The sequence below is a fragment of the Symsagittifera roscoffensis genome, chromosome 6 (assembly GCF_963678635.1).
Source record: "Symsagittifera roscoffensis chromosome 6, txSymRosc1.1, whole genome shotgun sequence".
NCBI classification, from domain to species: Eukaryota; Metazoa; Xenacoelomorpha; order Acoela; family Convolutidae; genus Symsagittifera; species Symsagittifera roscoffensis.
The window spans coordinates 2291867-2315370 of NC_087067.1; the positions used below are offsets into that span (position 1 = coordinate 2291867).

Here is a 23504-nt window from a genome sequence, read left to right on the forward strand (position 1 = left end):
GAAGGATCTTATTAACGTCTTCTTTCTCAGAAGAACAGGCATCATTTATGTTCTAGTTCCCTCAGCCTAAATTAACAACGCCTGTTTTGAAGGATCTCATCTACAACCATATTTGCGGAAGCATGGTTCTCATATAGGTTTGCTGTTCTTGTCCAAAATCGCTTTTAACAGTTTTCGAGGATCTTAACAACTTCCTGGTTCTCGAAAACGTTGCTCTCATCGAAGTTCCACTTTTCTCGTTTAGGTTTGCCTCAACCACTATTGGAGGATCTCTTCAACGTTTTCTTTTGCGGAAGCATAGTTCTCATCAGGAAAATAATATCACTAATTTTCTGGACAAAATAAAAAAACGAAAGTTTTATTACAAGGACAAACTGTGTGATTAGAAAGAGAAAAATGAATATTAGACAGTTTGACAGCCATAATAAATCGCTTATATCAATTTCCGAGGATCTCAACATTCTCCTGGCTCACGAAATTCACGAAAACATTGCCTCTATCGAAATTCCGCTTCTCTCGTTTAGGTTTGCCTCAGCATGTATTAAAGGGTCTCGTCAATAAATTTTTTCGCGGAAGCATGGCTCTCATCTACGTTTCCCTCCTATCAGTATTGGAGGATCTCATCGACGTTTTTAGTTTTGGAAACATAGCTCTCAATTAAATTCTGCTTCTCTGATCTACAATTGCTTCTTAAGAATTGGAGGATTTCATCAATGTATTTTTTCTCGGAATCCCTGCTCACATCTAAACCTATCTTATCTCATCTAAATTCGCAAAGACCAATTTTCGAGGTTCTCATCAACCTCTTGACTCTCGAAACATTGCTCTCATCTAAGTTTTGCTTAGATGAGAGCTTCGCAAGAAAACTCAAATAAATTTTAAGTTTCAAAGACGGCTTACATTGTCCCAGTGTATTCTTCCTTAAATAGAGATATATAGTAATTATTAAACAGTACTTGTGTTGCTTTGAATGGTCATATGTTGATAAATTTTGTTGGATGTTTACTCTTCCGTTACCGGCAAGTAATGTGTTGGTCGGAACAATAATGCTGGCGTAGACCTAGGCTGGTTGTTCTGTAGTCTACAGCAAATAGTTCGAATTTTGGTAGTAATTATGAGAAACTTCACGTTTATGTTTTGAAGTAAGTACAAAAAGTTTTGAAATAATTCCGCAATTTTCATAGTTTGCGAATGATTAATGGTCTTGCGATTTCGGGACATTCGGCAGCTCCGTCTGTTCGGCAAAGTACTAATGATCGAAAAGCCCTAAGGCCGCCTTCGTCTGCTAGACAAAAGAAGGATTCATCGAGACTATCTGTACGACAGAGCTCAAACACAGAGTGCTCGCAATCAGCTGTATTTAATGGCAGTGAAAGGTCTGATGGTGACACAGAAAATAATTTGAAGTTGAACCTTTCCATTTTGTCCTCTCGCAGTAGTGCGAGAGACAGCAAACATGTTCCTGGACCCTCAAACTCCTTGACTGATAATTCAAGCAGTTGCAATAGTCAGTATCCTTCAGAGAACGACCAATCTCAGAAGCTGCCGTTACCCGATGTATTAGGAAACTCAGATGATTTTTTAACCGTTGTAAATAATGCTGCAGCGACAATACAAATATGGTATCGATACAAAAAGCGAAAGAAGAGCAAAACTGTTTTGATGGTAAGTGCTCAATACAATCAAAGTTTTCGTTTTATGTCAGTAATTGAAAGCTGCGAGACAATTGAGTTTGTATTTAATTTTGAGTTGACATTTAATTTTATCATAACCATTTTTTTTGAAACTAGGAATACCTTTCTTTTTTCAGGAAGTTTTAAAATCAAAGAAATCAGAGAAACAAGAGCAGTTGAAAAACTCCAAGTCAGAATTGACTAGCATCGAAAAGGCGAGAATACGTCAGAGGAAGGAGGAGGAAGAGAAACGAATTCAGAGACGACAAGCTATCGAAGAGCTTCGCAAGAAACGCGAAGAAAAAGCGAAAGCTGCTTATGAAAAAGCCGAACAAGAAGTTAAGTTGGTGGCTGAGAAAAAGAAAGCGGCTAATTCATCTGCTGGTATGATCTTCTGTAATAGTTGTTGGTACTCAACAAGATTTAAATTACAGTAGTAGTATAGAGCAACAAGAGGTCATGCCTATTTTCGGAGAGAGATCAACTTTTCAAAGTCACGTGAATATGTTTCTCAATTAGACTTATCTTTTTTTCTCGGGGGCGGAATAAAGATCTTATCAGATTAATTTTTCACCTGAGGTAATTTTTGGGGGTATAAGACCGGGCTCCTTGGGGACATTCTGCTCAATTGTTAATTAAGTGGATAACTCTTTGACATCGCTGAGGGAAACAAATTCTTATCAGATTAATTTTTTACATGAGTTACTCACCGGGGTATTTAACCGGCATCCTTGGGAGTAAATTGTTTATACGTAATTAGGGATAGCTTTATGACATCACCGAGGGGAAAACAATTTAAAAAAAGTAAATTATAGAAGCGGCCCTTCCGTTTAGGCACGGTCGTGCACAAGCTGGATAGGGCCCATACCAGCATTATATAAATACATCAATAAACAATATTGCAGTAATTAAGTCAAGTCAGCATTTAGTGCATTGTGATTAGAAGTATTTATTTCATTCGTCCCTCCTCTACAACACCACTAATTGAATTGTCTATGAATGGGGTCTTACGCAGTGATCTGCACCCCCGTATACAAAGGATAGCGCTCCTGAGCAGCGCGAAGCTTATCTTAGTTTTTAAATAGTTTATTGTTTCTGAGTAGCTTTCATGCCTTTTTTCACTAAGTTTTTCAGCTATGCACTGCATTGTCTGAGTGAAGGGCGTGGGTAAGGTCGAAAGATTGACCACATGCAGAAGTGACTGGAATGTTGGTTGGTTCCCATCCATATCTGAGATAAATTCCATCCCGGAATTCGGATTTATTCAGGTTATTCTGTCGATAATTTTTTTTGCGATTTTGGCTATTTTCTTTGATATTTCAACTGACTGTTGACCAAAGTGCGTTAGTATGCGTCTCCACTCATTTGCTTCCAGACCTGAGGGTCCATGAGAGCCATGTGTTGTCATGGCAGACTTCCTAATTTTCTGGGCGTTTATTTGGTCGAATGTGGATGAGTGGAAAGGGATTGCATCTTCGGAGCATGATGTTATATAGTTGCTGTTTACTGGCTCCGCGGGAGGGTGTTTCTCTATGAGGATTTGCTCAACAGTTTGTCTTTTGACGGTTTCATCGAGTGAAAGAACTCCCTTGGAGGTATCAGTTAATTTAGCAATAGTACTTGATATTTTTCCGGTGCTCATTAATATAATAATTTGGTGTGCTTCAATTTTACTTTCTTCTTCTTACTCTTTACCAACCACAATTGCAGCGCTTTTCCCTCGTTAAAAACCGTCCAGTTTGCCCTTATGCCATTGCTTAAGCCTTCTTGCTATAGTTTTGGAGTTCGATCCATCGCTCTCCGATTTGGTTTTGCATAGCATGAGGTGAGAGAATATCATTGTTGAGTGCATTGCGTATGTGTTTCAATTAACGAGTTGAGGGTTCTATTTAGAATTTCTATAAAGTTAAACCCAACTCTGTTTTTTGCGAGGATCATGAAGACTGGTTTCCGGTGCACTACTTGGCTGTAGATTGTTCTTATTTTATCTTTTAGTTCAGGTGTGGGATTTGACCAGGGGTTGGGTGTGGCTGTTAGTTGCGTTGCTGTTTGCAATGGCAGGATTTTGATCGTTGGTCGAAGAAGCTTGTTGAGGTTGTGTTGGAGGGGCTTGAATGTCAGTGGTAGTGTTGTCTGTAATCAGGGGGGTGCAGCGAATGCTTTTGAAATTGTCGTCGTGGTCGCTGGCTCGGTTAAGGCCGCTGCATTTTACATGCATGTAGGCTGCGCATGTTGTGCACCAAATTCCACGGCCGCGTAGGTGGTCATTACATATGACACAATGTGTTTGATCTGACATTATATGAGGAGGAGCGGTATCGTCAGTTTATCAAGAGAATTTAGAAATAATATAAGCAAGAAAATGAGTAAAGAATTCATTACCAAAGAACGAGATTTGGATGCCGTCCCGGCAGAACATTTGAGGGGTTAGATTTAAGTTAAGATCGGGCGGGCGAAACAATGAGTGTGTGTGGATGAACATATTTATTAATCAAGTCTTACAGCACATGGTTATGAGTGTAAAGTTTGCGATTAACATAGTTTTTTTGGAGCTTTGGATTGTTTTGGGGAGAATTAAAGTTTTGGGCTGGAACTTGTTTGTAATTAGATTGATTAAGTTTTTCCTCTTCAGCTCAATTTTTCGTGGATGCAGCCTATTGTCACTAAACCCGGCGATAATGGTAACTATATTAAGGTGCTTTGGTCTGTATTGTAAAACTGTTTGATACAGATCTTGGAGTGTGGCGCCGCGGTACGAGTGAATTGCAGATTTTACTAGAGCTGGTTTGATATATTTTGTCCTTGGTGTGCCAATTACAAGATTCCGTAAAAAGTCAGGGATACGCCATGCCTGGAATCGGGGCATCCGCCTGAAACACAGACAGGGAAGGCAACGGAGAAGCTCTTACATAGAAAGATGGGGGGATGGTTGGGCGATTAATCAAAGAGTTTAATTTAAATATGAGTTTTAAAAAAATGAAAATAAAAGAACAAACGAAAAAGTGATAGGTAGGAACGGTACACACTGTGGTGTTGTTGAAGGGTAGTTCCACCTGCTAACTCCTTCTTGCGTCTAGATACGCCAGGGAAGCTTCACTCGCCTACGGCTGGGACGGCGATATTTGGTAAGATAATCAGAAGAGGAAAGCCCAGCGCGCATATGATATCTATTTATTAAGTTTGAAAGAAATCTATTTAATAAGTTTATCACAATTAGGCTAATTGTATCAATTGTATCAGAGTTTTGTTTTCACTTGAATTGTTTATCCACCTAATTATCCAGTATTGCTGGTCCATTTTATTTAATTTTTTTAAAAAAATTGGAGGATAAAATTATAAATTAGTCATTAGAGGGAGTTCTTGTTCCTTCCTTTCCTAAATTTAGAATCAAGTTCATTATCTGCCATAATTGCAGTTTCTTCAGCTGCGTCTAAATTAGCTTAAAAACAGCTTCAATTTATTTTCAACTTCTCTTGAACTTTATATTATTAAGTTTCATTCAAAAATTTAAATCATGATGGCAGCTGGGATAGCTCTCTGAAAGCCAGAATTCGATATGGAAACGCGACGCGTAGACTCCACAAAACCTAAAGAAGTGATGCTTGTTCAGAACTCTCCATTTAACGACTTGGAAGTTGCACAGCAGATGCTAGTTGCGATACAACCCGAAACGCCCCAAATTACCAGAACACAGATGCTTCCTGAGAACTCCCCATTCAACGACTTGGAAGATTGAAAACTGTTTTGTATAATCGCTGACTCCATCCCACCTTAAGAAGCGATGCTTCCTGAGAACTCTCCGTTCAACGACATGGAAGCTGGACATCGGATGCTGGTTGAGATGAACCCCGAAACGCCTCAAATCACCAGAACAAAGATGCTTCCTGAGAACTCCCATATCAACGACTTGGAAGATCGAAAACTACGTAAACGGAAACATCAAGGAATTATGCATCCGATGCAGAGACGGTCACAGGACAAGAAAATAAGAGTAGCGAAAATTAGAGCTTCTCAAAAACTGACCTCGAACAGAGATATTTAAACTGTTTAACTTAAATGTTAGTGTTAAGATTTTCGATTGTCTGTTGTCTAAAAATTGATTTCATTGTTTTGCTAATTTTCGTGTCCTAGAAAGCAGTTTGAATGGTTTTTGTCGAGTTTTCACAATATAATAATCCGATATGATACGGCTCATTAGACAAAAAAATAAGTAAAAATTTTATTTGGAATCTTAAAAAAAAGGAGCAGCAAAAAATTATATTTTAATCATCAAACAACTAGGATTTTCTTTTTTAAAGTCAGTTTTGGGTTTTTCCAAAAAAAATATTAGTGTGCTTGAGCTCAGTGAACGAGTATGTTTTCAACAACAAAATTTTTTTTTTTAAATTTTCCTAAGTAGAAACACCAATCTCACGATAAAAATTCTCCTTGCTCTTGTTTCTCTTACTGATAAACATCGAAAACTATCCTGGAAAACTCGAAGATCGAAAACTGTCCTGGATAATCGCTGACTACATCCCACTTGAAGAAGCGATGCTTCCTGCGAGCTCTCCATTCAACGACATGGAAGCAGGACATCGAATGCTTGTTAATATGAACCCCAAAATGCCCCAAATTTCCAGAACACAGATGTTTCCTAAGAAATCCCGATTCAACGACTTGGAAATCGTAAACTACGTAAACGGAACATCGAGGAATTATTCATCCGATGCATAGACGATCACAGGTTAAGAAAATAAGAGACGCGAAAGTTAGAGCTTCGCAAAAACTGACCCCGAACAAATATATTTTATTTGTCTAACTTAAATGATAGTGTTAAGATTTTCGATTGTCTTTTGTTTAAAAATTGATTTCATTGTTTTGCTGATTTTTGTGTCTCCTAGAAAGCAATTTGAATGGGTTTTGTCGAGTTTTCACAATATAAAAATCCGATTTGATACGGCTCATTAGACAAAAAAGTTGAATTTTGTTTAGAATCTTTTAAAAAGGAACAGCAAAAATTTGTCTCGATTCTTCCAAATGGAAAAAATTAAATTATATTTTAATTATCACACAACTAGGATTTTTTAAAAGTCAGGTTTGGATTTTTTTCAAAAAAAAAAATGAGTGTGCTGGAGTTCAGTGAACGAGTAAGTTCTCAACAAAGAACCATTTTACATTTTGCTAAGTAGAAACACCAATCTCACTATGAAATTTCTCCTTCTCTTGTTTCCCTAACCAATGAGCAGTTCTCGTGATAATATCTTGAATAGGGAAAAAATAAACATCAATAAAAATCTATTGTTCGAAAATAACAGAACTTATAGATACAATTTTCGGGATAAAACTTAAACCAAATGCAATCAAAGATATAAGAAAGTTCAAATCTTCAGAGGTAGTGTATGAGTTCCATCTGCTAGCACTTCTCGTTTTGGGTAGAAAAATGAAAGAGTTTTCTTTTTCAGTGTATAAGTTACCACTTTCTCATTCTTTTGCACTCTGGATCCTCTGTTCGTAGTCTCAATTTCTGCGTGCTCAAGTAAAACACTTCGCTATTTCTGCATCGGCGATTTACTTAACAGGGCTGTTTGGTTTCTACTTCTTGAACTCAGTTCAACTGTTTTAGTACTTTCATCCAGAAAGTAGTACGTTTTTGAGCATAAGGTAACCATCTTCGTGCATCGGAACTCTTCTTTGAAGAGACCCAGAGTTCTCTGATCATACATGTTGTTTCTGACATTTTGTGTGAAAAAATTAAAGATCGAATTAGCAGTGAAATGTCTCTACAATCGTTACTCCTCATTAAATTCTTTTCATTTCGGTTTTGATGATACCCGCGATCACTTCCATAGATTGAAAGATATAAACTGTCCGTATCCATTTTAATGAACTCATATTTATCAAGATCGCAGAATGGATCAGAAAAATCATAGACGAGTTCAAGCATTACTACTTTTGCATACCGTAGGATGAAAACTCCCACTATAATTAGTTCTTTGTGTTCAACTTTAGATTTACCGAGTTCAAATTCATAAAGTTCGTTTGGTAGATCGTTAAACTTTCTTAACATCTTATCATTCACCAAAGTATTGACATATGATCCAACTACATACTTCGTTCGAGTATGTTTGGAACGATCCATGATTTGGTTCCCATAGGCACTGTTATCCACCAGTTTCTCAAAATTGGCACAAACAGCAGAGTCAGCATTAAGATCTCCTTGTCGTCTTGCTTCAACTACTTCATTAACGAATTTCTCGAAACACTGTTCCGACTGGAATTGTATAAAGAAGTGGACTCTTTTCAAAACCAGAACATATTTCAATGGCGTGATTATTGGTCCTCGCGATAAAATCATGCTAGAAATAAGCATTCTTCTCAGTTTTTTTTCAATAGATCCTGCATTGATGCAAAGCTTTTCATGAACTCGCCTATATCATCCCGACCGTCTTCACAGTTTTTAAATATTGGAGGGAATTGAGAAAATTTTAACTTCAAGTGATCTGATACCTCAATTTCAACATCTGCAACTGCAAACATTTCTCCAAGTCGAATTTTTTCAATCAACTCATTCACGGTTATCGGTTTTTTTGAGAGAAAATGTGTTTTCAAGAAAACTCCGACTTCGTATTGATTATTGCGAGCCCATTCCCACCATTGACCTTGTCTGATTGTAACTACTTGAAGACCGAAGCTCTGCAGATACTGCTTTCGTTTCACTGTTCTTTCATGATGCACGAGTCCCTTTTTTGAGTTCTTCTTCCGAATGATGTTTATGGTCCTGGCAAGCACAGAAATGGAAGAGTCAAACATCCGCTTCAAAAACAGTTTCACAATGCTGGCAATACCTGTCCACTGAAAAGGTCCAAAATGTTTTTGTCTACGAGCAGTGAACTGTGATTTTATTTGACAGTTTGTTTTCTGTTCTTGTAATTATGTCAAAACCATGAGCTGTCGATGATCTTTTTTCGACCCATTCGAGTATTCCCATATTAAGTAAGGACCAGTAGGCATGTCTTTCATCGTCGAATATGGATAGAGTTGACTCGCATCTATGCCGATGACTGTGTTACATATATTTCGACTATCTATTCTGCAATTTTCTGTGGTTTTGGCGTATCTGGTGAAAATTATTGACGGACCATCTGTAAGATTTTGTCGAATGTACGTATCATGCAAGAAGTCGGCCTTATCAAAGGGAAAAAACTTTGCACAGTTTTTTGTTATAATTTTCCAGGAATTTTTTCAACACCTGCATATTTTTCTGTTGCCAAATAATTTCTAACTCCTCGTAATTCTCTTCTTTTGTCTTTCTTCGTTAAAATAATTCTCTTCTTCGTTAAAATCAGTTTTGGTTGTGTCTCTCCTCTACTGTACTGTTTGCATCGTCGATTTGATCCGAGATTTCTTCACACTCATTCATCTTTTCATTCAGATCGCTGAATACTCTAAAATTTTTCATTGACCAGAACTGAACTCAACTGACTAACTCCCAAAAACTTTTCGATAAAATCCCGAACTAATTTTTTCGGGTCAGAATTGCATAAAAATTATACTCCATTACCAAAAGAATAGCTAATGGAAACGCTTATAGGTACATGTCGCCCAATCCAGGTGGTCGAATCTGAGTTTTCAGTGTGTTATCTGCAACTGTGATAGACTCAAAGTCCAAAACGGCTGAATATTGATCTCACAAATATCTTCTAGTATTTAAATATCGTCTTCAGCAACTCTAGGGAATCCTTCCAATTTAACCCGTGATATTGCAATGAACCGCTCAAAAATCTGATCAGTTTTAAAGGCTGAGGAATCAGAACCATGTAATTCGAAGGCAAGCGCACGAAAAAAAAACATAAATTGTCATGATAAGGCTTGCGATTTGAGTCGGATAATAAAGATTTGATAGTTGGATTTCTCAACATTCTATCGGGGAGATTAATACTTTGGCAACCGATTTCTCAACATTCTATTACGGAGATTAATACTTCGGCAACCGAGGGGAATTTTTTTCATCAGGTTTTTAAAAAAAGTAACGTTGGTTACAGAAAAAAATTCCATTGTGTCAAGACGGTGACAAGCAACGTTCTCTAGCAAGTGTGCATTTTCATGGCTTTTCTTTAGTGCATCAAGATCACTTCGTTGTGATATAACAACTGGGTTTAGAAAAACAGTATTATTATCGGCTGCATAATAATACTTGAAGGAGTCGTTGTCCGTGATATTTTTTAGAACAAAACGAAAAGCTTTATTCAGTTTAACGATGCAACTCATCTCATCAAATATAGCATCTAACTGATCTTTAACAAGTTTCGTGTCAGATCCGTTTATACGGAAGTTTTACACGACCTTTTTCGGCAATTCCATCTTTTCCATCGTCTCGACTGAAGTGTTTCACAGACTCCATATCCTGAAGCAGAGCAGAATTCGATTGAAATTCACGCAAAACTACTGGACCCGCATCGTTGTGTTTTCGGATTCGTCTATGTTCTTCTCTTTTATGTCTGTGAAGACGATAAAAGGACAAAAAGCCTTTTCCGCAAATATTACAAACGAAAGGTCAAGACTTGGCATGATTTTTTAGGACATGCACACGAATTTCATCTTCCGTAGAAAATGATACTCGATCATCAGAACAATTGTGACGACTATGCTTTTGTTCGGTATGCCGCTCCGAATTTCTTTTCATTAGATCATTAGAGTGAGCTCACATTTAAGACACTTGATTTTACAATCCGATGGCGCGATCATTTCCAGCTATTGTTGGAGTTTGGGATGTCGTTGTATCTAGCGATATTTTCTGCTCTGATTTGACTAAATTATAAAAATCTTGTCCGGATTCTGAGTTTAAAATACTCTCAAATTTGTTTTAAAAAAAATGGGACGTCAAATATTGAGGTTATACAGACAAAGAGTGAATTACAGAGTGTAAAACTTTCTATCAACAGAATTTGAATAGTTTTCTCAAGAATCTTTTCTTCTCGACCCCCCTATGTTTAAAAGTTTTAGCAGGGAGATTCCGTTAAAAATCAACAGTTCTGCACATATATTGAATTCTGTCACCCTGAGAGTTGGATATTACTCTAAAATAATTGAAACTAACTGTTGAAAAACAATTAACGGATTATTAAAAAAATTCAGTAAAGGAATATTCTTCAGATAATTATGAAAGAGTTGGTCATCAAAAATCAAAACATTGAACATGCAATCTATCAAAGAGCAATTTCTTTTTTGATGTGGAGCTAACATAAACTCATTAAAATTTTCGAAAGAATTACAATTTGTTTTAAAAGAAAATGAAAGAAATACTGAAAATTTGCTGAGTTGGGTGTAAAAATTCGGAAAGAAAATTGCGACACCGCAAGCCCTAAGTATATAATGAAAGTGAGATAAAAAATTTCGAACAATTTTAAAAAACCACGTGACAAATTTCAACTCTCCTAATAATTGTATGACTTAGTTTTAAGCAGTGAAGTGTGACTAAATTTGAAAAAAGTGCGCGGGATATGACAGTCAAAAATCAGCCAATCAATGTGACGAATTTTTAAAAAAAAATCACACTAACAATACTATTTCTATCAGATATAATAATTCTAACTTGTGAAAGCAACAGATTTGATTGAATAGAAGACTTAGTCCGGAAAAATCCAAAATTACAAGCAGAAAAATCTTTTTTTTTTTAAGCGCAACACTCCTTTTTTCAATTTTTCCACAAAAAACATTCCAACAAAGTGGAAAAATGGATCGAAAAAATGGTCACATTAGTGAAGCATGTCTATCAAAAATCACTGCTATTCCTAAATCTGAATTAATTTTGCAAAAGCATCGTAGTGTTGGACTTATTAAAGATGGTCAAGACTCCAATTTAATGTGGGACTTTGTTGAGAAAACTTCTCGTCTTGTTAGAATTTCCATTCCAAAACAAGAGGAAAATTCTGTTCCCAGTGATTGGATTCATTTGAAAGTGCACAAACAGCAAGTTACTGGAACGGTGCTTCATCAAATGTTTTGTTCTTCAGCTTGAAGATGAGAAGATTGCTTTACCAGCTTCATCGGTTGAAAATGAAGCAGGAAACTATTATAGCGACTTCTACTCTATCGGAAAAACTCATCTGCAATCATCAGAAATCCCGAAAAAAACTGTCAAACAGGTTAATTTTCCTCACCAGCAGAAGACGCTCAAGACGGTGATAAGTTCTGGGCAATATAGGAATCAAAGCGACACAAGATATGTATCTCGTGCGTCTACTACGACACCGTTGACTACTTGCGAACATATTTCCATTACAAATTAATTACGAGACCAACGAAAATCCATACTTTTTAAAGAAAAGGATGCGTCAGTGTTCAAGTTGATGAGTTCAATAAGAGAATATCTGCTGTAGAATTTCTCATCGCAGAAAAGGTGAGGGTGAGTATAAGAGAAAATCATCGAAATAACGAACACGATTAGATGAACTCGCACTCTCATTTGAAAATGATTCATTTGTAGGATTATTTTGCTTTTAAAACAGTGTGCTTAATATTGGTGAAAACCAATATTAAGCACAAGAGTTTCACAAATGAAATTTTAAAAAGAAATAAAGTTTTCCATTTAAAGATTTTTGGAACAAGTTTAAAACCGAAAAAGTTTTTAATTGATAATCATTGAAGGAAATTTTCTACCTAATTAAATAAATTGTTGAGAGAATATTTCAAACGGGCGTAGTTTTATCACCGTCGATTCAGTGTAAAAGGATAAAAAAAACTTAAGAATCAATATCTCCTTTTTTCAGCACAAATTCAACCATTTCGAGACTCAACAGAGCATTAATTTTTCAGATAGAGAATACACTGCTCAATTTTGTTATTCTAATAGCATTCCCGATTTAGAAATACATTTACCTTTAGAGAATGAATACGAATCTATATAGAATAACTCAAAGGAAGCAAAATATTTCAACGCAATATCCTCAAAACTCGGTTAGAAAAAATTATTTCTTATCAGCTTGTCAGGAAATAGATGCGGTCTTATTGGACGAGTTGGATGTAGACTGTGTTTATGGAGGCATCATTGGGTTTGGAAACTCTAAATTCGACTGTTTTTTGAGTGTTTTTTTAAAAAACTAAGATTACATGCAGCTCTTCATGGTGCGTCAGGATATATGAAAGCACGTTAAAACAAAGAAAAAGGCTACTGCTATGCAAAACCGTTTCCAGACTTTATAAATTGTTGCTTTGTCGGGCACGTAACAGGATTAGTTTACTGTTTGTTCATTAAAACATTTAACCTCAAAATCTATAGTGAAGTCAAGTTGTAAAGAAATGAGTTCAATCGTTGTTGTGGATGTTGAGTTATTCACAAATGTAGTTGTGAAAGAAATTGGGATTTACAAATATGGAGCAGCTATTGGTTTGTCCTTTCTCCCACCTTATGTTATGAGCTTTTTATCCGATGAAGAAAGGAGACAATGTTCTTGGTTGACGAAATATCTCCACAAAATCGAAAGGAACTCAGGAGAGATTCCCTATCATCACTTATAGGAAACGTTGGACATAGTGACAAACTCTGATTCGATCAAATTTTTTTACGAACTTGAATGGATCAACAAACATTTCTTACGCTCACTTAATATCATACTGTGTTGGATTAAATGCACAAAAAGCACCTGCAAATATCAATTTTTTTCAAAAGGTATCGAGAAGTGTAAGCTTTTGGAATCATCATTCAACCAAAAATTTACGATATTACAGACTACGGTTGTCCAACAATGACTGATGTTTTGATTGATCCTTCAAAATTGTGCAAATGTGACTCCTACCCGGAAAACATCTCAAAGACATTATGTTCTCAGGACTGTTCTTGTTCTTTTTTTGTTCTTTTCTTTTCAAGTAATAGTGAATCTAATTCTTGTTTCGACGATTGTATTTCGAATTAGTCAGGCTAGCCCATGCCAGGAATCATCGGTTTTTTTTGGTAGCAATTTTATCACGTTGTGTAGGTTACATTTTACCATCTCCGCGTCCCAGATAACGTTCACTTTCAAAACTATAACACGAGCGTTGTGGCCCACGCGCGTCGTTGTGAAATTAACCACGTGACGTGGTCAAATTAAGAAAGCTACGGCGGCGAGGGTTTTTAGTAAAGAATGGCGGTTCCGGTAAATTTTATTTCAACGTAGGTTTCCTTAATCGTTTCAGAATTAACTGTTCTCCTTATTAGTCTAGAAAAATGAAAAAAATAATTTCAGGTGATGAAAGAGTTTTCATGGCTTTGGCTGGTCCTAGTGGTTCTGGGAAGAGTGTTTTAATCTACAATATCTTAAAAAATGGAAAATTTTCTCCTGCTTTTGAAAAAATATATTTTTATTAGTGTTATCAACCTCTTTATCATAAAATGCATGAAATTTCAGATCTGAAATTTATGAATTGTTTTGACTTTGGAACGAATTTTTTGGAACAAATTATCTGCTAGTTTTCGACGACTCTAGTGAAGAAGTATGTAAATAGAAAGAATTTAACAAGCTGACAACAGCAGGAAGACAGAGAATTCAGATTTCTATTTCTTCCTGCTGTTGTCAGCTTGTCAAATTGATTGTATTTACATACTTCTTCATTGGAGTCGTCGAAATTTAGAAGATAGTTTGTTATATATATAACAAATTATTTTTATAGAATTAGATAGTGTTTTCCATAAGACACCTACAGGTTGCGATGCAGAGCTTCAAAACACTCATCTAGTCTTATCGAAATCTTCTCAAGATGTAAATCAAATTAGTGTTCTGGCTAGACAGTTGGGGTTAGGTAAAGAATTGGTTAAGTGGTATCATGACGCGGCAGCTGAAAGCTATGGTCATGTAATGATTGACTCATGTCCAAGAACTCCTGGTTCGATAAGATACTGTACAGAGTGTACTTCATTCCCTTCAACATTTTTTCTACCGAGCAATAAGGCACGGATAACAGATATTTATGATAAATCAACAGAATTATTATATTTTGAAGCTTATTCAAGAATGCAACCCGTATCTCCAAAAAGTTGTCCTCCAAATTTGTTCCAAGGAACTTCTCAGATTTCTCTGTGAATTTGGTCAAAGGAAACTTCGAAAACATTTAAAAGAAGGACGTGAAGAAATTTGGAGGAGTTTTGAGGAGGATCATTTCAAAAAGACTGCCCAAAAAGAAAGAAAGGAAGGGTTACAGCTGAGCAACCTGTTGACTCGTATAACCATTAAAAAATTTCAGCTTGAGTGAATGGGAAAAGAAACCCATAAGTTTGTTTTTATACCCTTATTACTATGGGATCAAAATATTTCTCATAAAAAGCAGGAGAGAGCACATATTCGTTTCCAGACGGTGGTTTTTTTGAAGAAAAACACTGAAACCGAATCAGATAAAAAACCAGTAAAAGAAATTGAGAAGCTTCCAAAGGTAATATTGTCGGGAAAAACTGAAGAGGGGAAGCAAAAACTGTTATCATTTATAAAGAGCGATCACAAGAAATTTTTTTTTAACGCTCTCTTTAAATCTTCACGATAATTGTAGATAATGTTGATACGCAAATGAACGTAGTCACATTCAGCAACTAAATACGCGGAAAAAAACTGTTTTTCTTGAAGTCATCGGTTTAACTACTACATTAGTGAAAAACCCACATGTACAACAAGCAGGGTTCCTGGCCTCTCTACTCTTTCTGAGAAGCAGAAACTGACAAAAATGTGCAGGAAAGGTGAGGCATCTTCTGGTTCAGTAATTAATTTTGCTCGGTTAAGTGAATTACCGATAAGAAAGGTAAACTTGTTTTTGGAGGGAAAAAGTGCTTATACCGAGTTTAAACAAGTTCAAAGAAAACACCCTCGTCTTCCGGTTCAATGCAGATATATAAACGAAATTTGATGCATGGACTTAGCTCAAAAAGATTAACTTGATAAATTCAACTCCGGTGTAAAATATCTGATGATAATAGTTGATTTCTTCTCCAGGTTTGTGAGAGTAGGTAACTTGCGAAACAAAAACGCAGAAGCTTGCTTTATCAGACTATTTTTCCTAAAAAACTATGGATTGATAGTGGTGAAGAATTTTTAGCAGACTTTAAAAACTTTTGCGAAGATGCTGGAATAACAGTATATCACATTCATACAGAGAAAAAGGCTCTTTCTGGGAAAGATTTATTCAATCCTTCAAAATTATAATGTATAGATGTATGGAAGATAAGGATACTTTATGGTACGTTCCAGCTATCCCAAACTTTGTCAAAACTAGGTTAAACACGACCACAGGACTGGCTCCGGAAAAGTGGAAAACAAACATTTTTACAGGTTCTTTACAATGGGAAAATCAAAAGGCCTAAAATACACTGAAAACCTGAATTTGAATTGAGAGACAAAGTAAGACTAGCGTATGATGAATCTTCTTTCCGCAAAGGGTACAAGCCTCAGTTTACCGACAAAGTTTACACGGTGGAGAAAATCGTAAGTTAACGGTCGTCTAATCGTAACATATAAGATAAAAGACTCGGAGAACAAAATTCTGGACGCTCGTTATTACGAGCAAGAGTTGCAAAAATTGGACATTCGACGATGAGTAGTTATTACGTTGAGTTGATCTCTTCAGCCTCATTCAATATGTATACCGATAATTCGCTAGCGTCGTTTACAAACCTTTTACCGGATCAACTTGAATTTGATGGGGAATGGGATTTTCTTATCCAGCCGTGTATAACAACGTGAGAATGGACTTTTTTTCGGTACAGAAAAGTAGATGATTGGTCCAAAATTTAAGTTCGGGAAATCTTTTGATAACGGAAAAATTCAAGAATTCCATATCGAACCTGGATTCTATTCATCTGTGGACGAAGTTTTGATTTCCATGAATTCTGTTTTGAAAATGGTAACAAAAAATACTTTGGAAAGGGAACTAAACCCAAATTCCTGCAAATTACAAATCAAGTTATTAAATCGATCACGCGGAATTTATTTTGGAAGGCGCGATCTACGGACAACCACGGGTTTTGATTCAGACTTCTATTTTATCCTGAATCTCAAAATGCTTCACATCCAAATGATATACAAAGAATTCACTCAGTTTTAGCTTAAACGGACATTGTTGAAAACCGAGATATTTTCCGTTCGAACAGTAGATTTTCAGAGAAAGTTAATCTGTTACTAAAACAACTAGTTTCTTCAGCTTTGATAAATTGCAATTCCGTAAACTTTTAAGCAACTCATTTCAATTAAAATTGAGCTTCGTGCAACCAAAGGAGAATTAATGCCTTTCTTTTCACGACCTTCTCAAACCGTTGCGCCAGGATTACCTTATTTTTCAGAAACAGTAATTCAAATTCATTTCATTGATTTTTTCCACGAAAAATGGATGCACGGACTTCATTGTCATATTTTAAAGGAGTACCACGACAGAGGTCGTGAATTGGGAGCATTGGCCGGGACAGTGGTTCGTACCACTTTCCCAATTTTGAAAAAAAATACTTTGTTCTCGCTGCTTAAAGAATTGGTAGAGCTTCATTTGAGCATCGGACGTGGGGAATGTCATATCAGGAAAAACTAACATAAAGAGGCGGTAAAAAGGACAGCGAGGGAAACTATTAGGGAACAATTAGGTGGAAAATGATTAAAAACGAAAAAACGAAAACCAGTTAAAATTTGGTAAATGTTGAAAACAGTCGGACGGATTTTTTCAGATATACTAAAGATTAAAATGTCATCCTTCCATAAAAGTTCGTCTCTTTCCTACTAGGAACTCTTTGACAAAATTTCGCTTTAAAGAACATGTTCAATGGGCCAAAATTCAATAATTTTTTCCTATCAATTTACTGATTGAAGCTAGAATCGAATTCCAGCTGGAAACAGATGGAATTTTATTCCCGAATCTGCAAGAAATTGCTCTAATTCTCAAGTTTTCCGTCGTTAAGGGGAATCGGAAGATAGAAAATGCCTATGATGTCTACTCAATTAACAATTTTTAACACTCGCTTTTTTCAAATAATGAAGTCTATTTGAATAGTGAGCAATTGCATACCCCAAACGGTCTCTATCCGCAGAAAGCATTCCTATCAAACGATTTATCAGGCACAAAAGTAAAAAAAGACGCCTTAACTATTGGGCAAGGTTACCTATATGAAGCAAATCCTAATGATAAAACTACGGAAGTTTTTATTGATCGAAAAACGGAAATTTGGAGACAAAATAGAAGTGTATGGTCCACTTGCAGTTGATTTTTTCACCGGTGGTAAATTACTTCCACCAAATGTTAATGTTCGAATAAGACTCATTCGATCACGACCTCAGTTGTATCTGTTAGTACTGAAAAAATATAAGTGAAAAATACAGCCGCATCTCTTTTTTAGCAGACAGGTAGCTATCGATGAACACAAACCCCTGGAAGTCAAGACCAATATGCGAAAACCTCCAGCTGCTTACAACTGCATAGATTCTGTACCAAAAACAAGCGAGTGTAAGCAACTCATTTCAATTAAAATTGAGCTTCGTGCAACCAAAGGAGAATTAATGCCTTTCTTTTCACGACCTTCTCAAACCGTTGCGCCAGGATTACCTTATTTTTCAGAAACAGTAATTCAAATTCATTTCATTGATTTTTTCCACGAAAAATGGATGCACGGACTTCATTGTCATATTTTAAAGGAGTACCACGACAGAGGTCGTGAATTGGGAGCATTGGCCGGGACAGTGGTTCGTACCACTTTCCCAATTTTGAAAAAAAAAATACTTTGTTCCCGCTGCTTAAAGAATTGGTAGAGCTTCATTTGAAGCGGTAGCATCGGACGGGGGGAATGTCATATCAGGAAAAACTAACATAAAGAGGCGGTAAAAAGGACAGCGAGGGAAACTATTAGGAAACAAATAGGAGGTGGAAAATGATTAAAAACGAAAAAACGAAAACCAGTTTAAATTTGGTAAATGTTGAAAACAGTCGGACGGAATTTTTCAGAAATACTTAAGATTAAAATGTCATCCTTCCATAAAAGTTCAACTCTTTCCTACTAGGAACTCTTAGCCAAAATTTCGCTTTAAAGAACATGTTCAATGGGCCAAAATTCAATAATTTTTTCCTATCAATTTACTGATTGAAGCTAGAATCGAATTCCAGCTGGAAACAGATGGAATTTTATTCCCGAATCTGCAAGAAATTGCTCTAATTCTCAAGTTTTCCGTCGTTAAGGGGAATCGGAAGATAGAAAATGCCGATGATGTCTACTCAATTAACAATTTTTTACACTAGCTTTTTTCAAATAATGAAGTCTATTTGAATAGTGAGCAATTGCATACCCCAAACGGTCTCTATCCCCGGAAAGCATTCCTATCAAACGATTTATCAGGCACAAAAGTAAAACAAGACGCCTTAACTATTGGGCAAGGTTACCTATATGAAGCAAATCCTAATGATAAAACTACGGAAGTTTTTATTGATCGAAAAACGGAAATTTGGAGACAAAATAGAAGTGTATGGTCCACTTGCAGTTGATTTTTTCACCGGTGGTAAATTACTTCCACCAAATGTTAATGTTCGAATAAGACTCATTCGATCACGACCTCAGTTGTATCTGTTAGTACTGAAGAAATATAAGTGAAAAATACAGCCGCATCTCTTTTCTAGCAGACAAGTAGCTATCGATGAACACAAACCCCTGGAAGTCAAGACCAATATGCGAAAACCGCCAGCTGCTTACAACTGCATAGATTCTGTACCAAAAACAAGCGAGTGTAAGCAACTCATTTCAATTAAAATTGAGCTTCGTGCAACCAAAGGAGAATTAATGCCTTTCTTTTCACGACCTTCTCAAACCGTTGCACCAGGATTAACTTATTTTTCAGAAACAGTAATTCAAATTCATTTCATTGATTTTTTCCACGAAAAATGGATGCACGGACTTCATTGTCATATTTTAAAGGAATACAACGACCGGAGTCGTGAATTGGGAGCATTGGCCGGGACAGTGGTTTGTACCACTTTCCCAATTTTGAAAAAAATACTTTGTTACCGCTGCTTAAAGAATTGGTAGAGCTTCATTTGAGCATCGGACGTGGGGAATGTCATATCAGGAAAAACTAACATAAAGAGGCGGTAAAAAGGACAGCGAGGGAAACTATTAGGAAACAAATAGGAGGTGGAAAATGATTAAAAACCAAAAAACGAAAGCCAGTTAAAATTTGGTAAATGTTGAAAACAGTCGGACGGATTTTTTCAGAAATACTAAAGATTAAAATGTCATCCTTCCATAAAAGCTCATCTCTTTCCTACTAGGAACTATTTGACAAAATTTCCCTTTAAAGAACATGTTCAATGGGCCAAAATTCAATAATTTTTTCCTATCAATTTACTGATTGAAGCTAGAATCGAAATCCAGCTGGAAACAGATGGAATTTTATTCCCGAATCTGCAAGAAATTGCTCTAATTCTCAAGTTTTCCGTCGTTAAGGGGAATCGGAACATAGAAAATGCCGATGATGTCTACTCAATTAACAATTTTTTACACTCGCTTTTTTCAAATAATGAAGTCTATTTGAATAGTGAGCAATTGCATACCCCAAACGGTCTCTATCCCCAGAAAGCATTCCTATCAAACGATTTATCAGGCACAAAAGTAAAAAAAGACGCCTTAACTATTGGGCAAGGTTACCTATATGAAGCAAATCCTAATGATAAAACTACGGAAGTTTTTATTGATCGAAAAACGGAAATTTGGAGACAAAATAGAAGTGTATGGTCCACTTGCAGTTGATTTTTTCACCGGTGGTAAATTACTTCCACCAAATGTTAATGTTCGAATAAGACTCTTTCGATCACGACCTCAGTTGTATCTGTTAGTACTGAAGAAATATAAGTGAAAAATACAGCCGCATCTCTTTTTAGCAGACAGGTAGCTATCGATGAACACAACCCCCTGGAAGTCAAGACCAATATGCGAAAACCGCCAGCTGCTTACAACTGCATAGATTCTGTACCAAAATCATATATTATTTCCAAAGAGCGAAAACCAGTTTTCAAGGAAAATTTTTCAAAAATGGGCCAATTCGATCCCTGGCATTAGCAATGCAAGTTATTGAATCTTTTACTGGACAGAAGAAAGAACCATTTTAATTACCAGAAATTTGGTCTTCGAGAGGTTAAATTTGTTCGCGAAAATCAGAGTGTTATCGAAATGAAGTGTGGAGACAACTTGAGACCATTTGTTGAAACCATGAAAGCGTTGAAATTCACGGATGATGGACCCGGATTTAATCTTAATCATTATGAAAATCATTGTTTTAGCTTTTCATCTAACTTCTATGCAAGAATCAAGCGTACATTTATTTTACCCTGATGTTGGAGCAGCTAGCTTACGACTTGAATTCTATTTTAGCAAACCCTTGAAGGAAACCATCGAAGTTTTTGTACTGAGAGAAAAAGTTGTTACAACTCTGATACATGAAACTGGTTCTGTCACACAACTTGGATAATGAACAACTTCGAAAAAAAAAATTTCCATAGGATTTCGCATCGATTTCTAGGATGCTACCCTGCCAATTTTCGATACTTATTGCGAGAGTTATTGCAAGAAAAGATGATCAATTCTATTTTGGAGATTCCTTAGGAACAATTGTTGGTTGACCACTACATATCTGATAGATAAAAAGCTTCAGAAATTGGACTTATTTGTTTATTGTAATTATTTTGCCTATACTCTAAACTCTTAAGGGTTTTGTTGTTGATGATTATTATTTTATGCGTTTTTTTCACAGTACTTGTAATTGAACAACTGTATTTTACAAAGAAGTAACACAAAAGTTCTTTTTTTAGACTGAGCAACCTCAGAAGTTTAGCTTTTTTTTCACTTTCTTTGGTTGACTGTGAATATCCACCTTTTCTCCGTTCGATAACAGAAGATGCGATATGTCCAACGTCTCATTCGGGCTGTCAGTTTCCTTTTTAAGTGAAAACTCGAACTTTTTCTTTCTATCTACACGCATAGAAGTGAACAGAATAGGGGACATCGCATTCGAAGATGGAGTTTTTTCCTTGTTTTCTATATCACTTGTCTCTTTCTCGCTTTCTCTTGGAATCACTCTGCTCCTGTCGTTTTTGAAATTCCAAATCAACTTCAACTCCTACTGAGCCATAACAAGTCCTAACTGGTTTTCCGGCATCGGTCGCTTACATACATCATAATTACAAAAATGATGACGCACTTCGTGGAATCGTAGTAATATGTGGAATCGTTGTACTGACATAATTTTTGTACTCTTCTAAAGAACCTCCGGAATGGATGCCACGTCACGGAATGTCCATTCTCATTTCCTTGTTTCGAAACTTTTTACATTCACAACATCTTCTCCATATGATGGAGTGTATATATTTTTCTCCAATCCAAAACTGTTGTCTCTTTGATCGACATAATCTAAGAAAAAAACCTTTCAGTTCACATTCTTAATCATTCAATTTTGATCTGTTTGCAGGATTCAACTGAAAAGAGTAGAAGACATTGTCAGCAATTTTTGAAGTGTTTTTTCTTAATTTTCTGTAAGCGCACGTTTCTGAAACCAAAAAGTCGACTTCCTCGAAGACTACTGGGAAGAAAGCAGTTTTTATGAATAAAACGTGCTCTTCTTCCACTGCGAAGCAGTGAAAGCCGGGAGTTTTGCGTAGAAGGAAAAAAATTAGAAAATTTTTTTAAAACTCGCAAGGGTCTTTATACAATATATGAGTATATAATAATGAAATAACAGTTTCTTAGCTCACAAAACAATTTATTTGTTTTTCTTCTTGTGAAAGGGAAAAACTTCGAAGCTATTTGCTGGATCAAAATTAGAAGAGTAGAAGACATTTTCAGCAATTTTTCTAAGTGTTTTTTCTAAATTTTCCTTAAGCGCACATTTCTGAAACCAAAAAAGTCGATTTTCTCGAAGACTTCTAAGAAGTAAGCAATTTTTCTGAAGAAAAAGTGCTCGACTTTTACTGCGAAGCAGTGGAAGCCGGGATTTTTGCGTAGAATAAAAGTAAATAAATAAAAAGTTTGAAAAAGTCTCGCAAGGGTCTATATACAATATGAGTATTTAATTATGAAATAATAGTGAAATAACAGTTTCTTTTCAGCTCACGAAACAGTTTTTGATTTATTATTTGTTTTTCTTCTGGAGACCAGGCAATGATTCGATTACAGAACATTGGATGGAATTCAAGTCATTGATAGGAAAAAAAGTTCCCTGAATCCTTCAGTAGGAAAAAAAGTTTCAACCTTAAATGACAACAAATGAAAAGTTAATTGAAGGTAATCTTATTGGATGAAAACACTGGAATCACTGAAAAGTTGAGAGATGGACGAAAAAGCAAGACGGTTTTAAGTTTGAGTTACATATGCGATGTTGGAGGCAGAATTGATTGATCAATTTAGCTGTATAAGGTACCAAAGAAATTGTCAGTAAGATAATGAAATAAGACTCCAATGGAAAATTTTAATCAACAAAATTAAATGAAAGACCAATAGGGTTTTCACTTTATAGGAAAGCAGCTTCTGGGAAACTTGAGATAGTACAACCTCAAGGAAAAATCTTTTGGAGAAATGAGTTGGAAAAATTCTGATTATAAATTGCTCGAAATGAAAGATTGATTTTTTTCTTCTAACTTTTGGAATGGTTTGTGAGGTTTTCAATATTTTTATCGAACCAGATTTGGAAACTTGAAAACTGAAAAACTAAAGTGATTCGTTTTGGAAAATTTTGGGATGCAACTTTCACTTAAAAATTGCTAGAAGATTCGATGCGGAACGTTGAGGAAAACATTTATTGGGTTTTTGATTGATCAAATGTTAAGTTTTCATTGATAGTTAAGTCAAAAATTGGAATATACTCAAAATAGATCGAG

General features: G+C 35.9%; 1 protein-coding gene across 1 annotated transcript in view; it reads left to right on the forward strand.

Annotated features, from left to right (window-relative positions):
• The first annotated feature begins 1186 nt into the window (after window positions 1-1186).
• LOC134848002 (centrosomal protein of 131 kDa-like) overlaps window positions 1187-23504 on the forward strand; it is a 49222-nt gene continuing 26904 nt past the window's right edge. Inside the window, exons 1-2 of the mRNA XM_063865332.1 lie at window positions 1187-1665; window positions 1811-2057. Coding sequence (XP_063721402.1) covers window positions 1192-1665; window positions 1811-2057 — 721 coding nt within the window. The 5' untranslated portion in view covers window positions 1187-1191. The remainder of the gene's footprint in view (window positions 1666-1810; window positions 2058-23504) is intronic.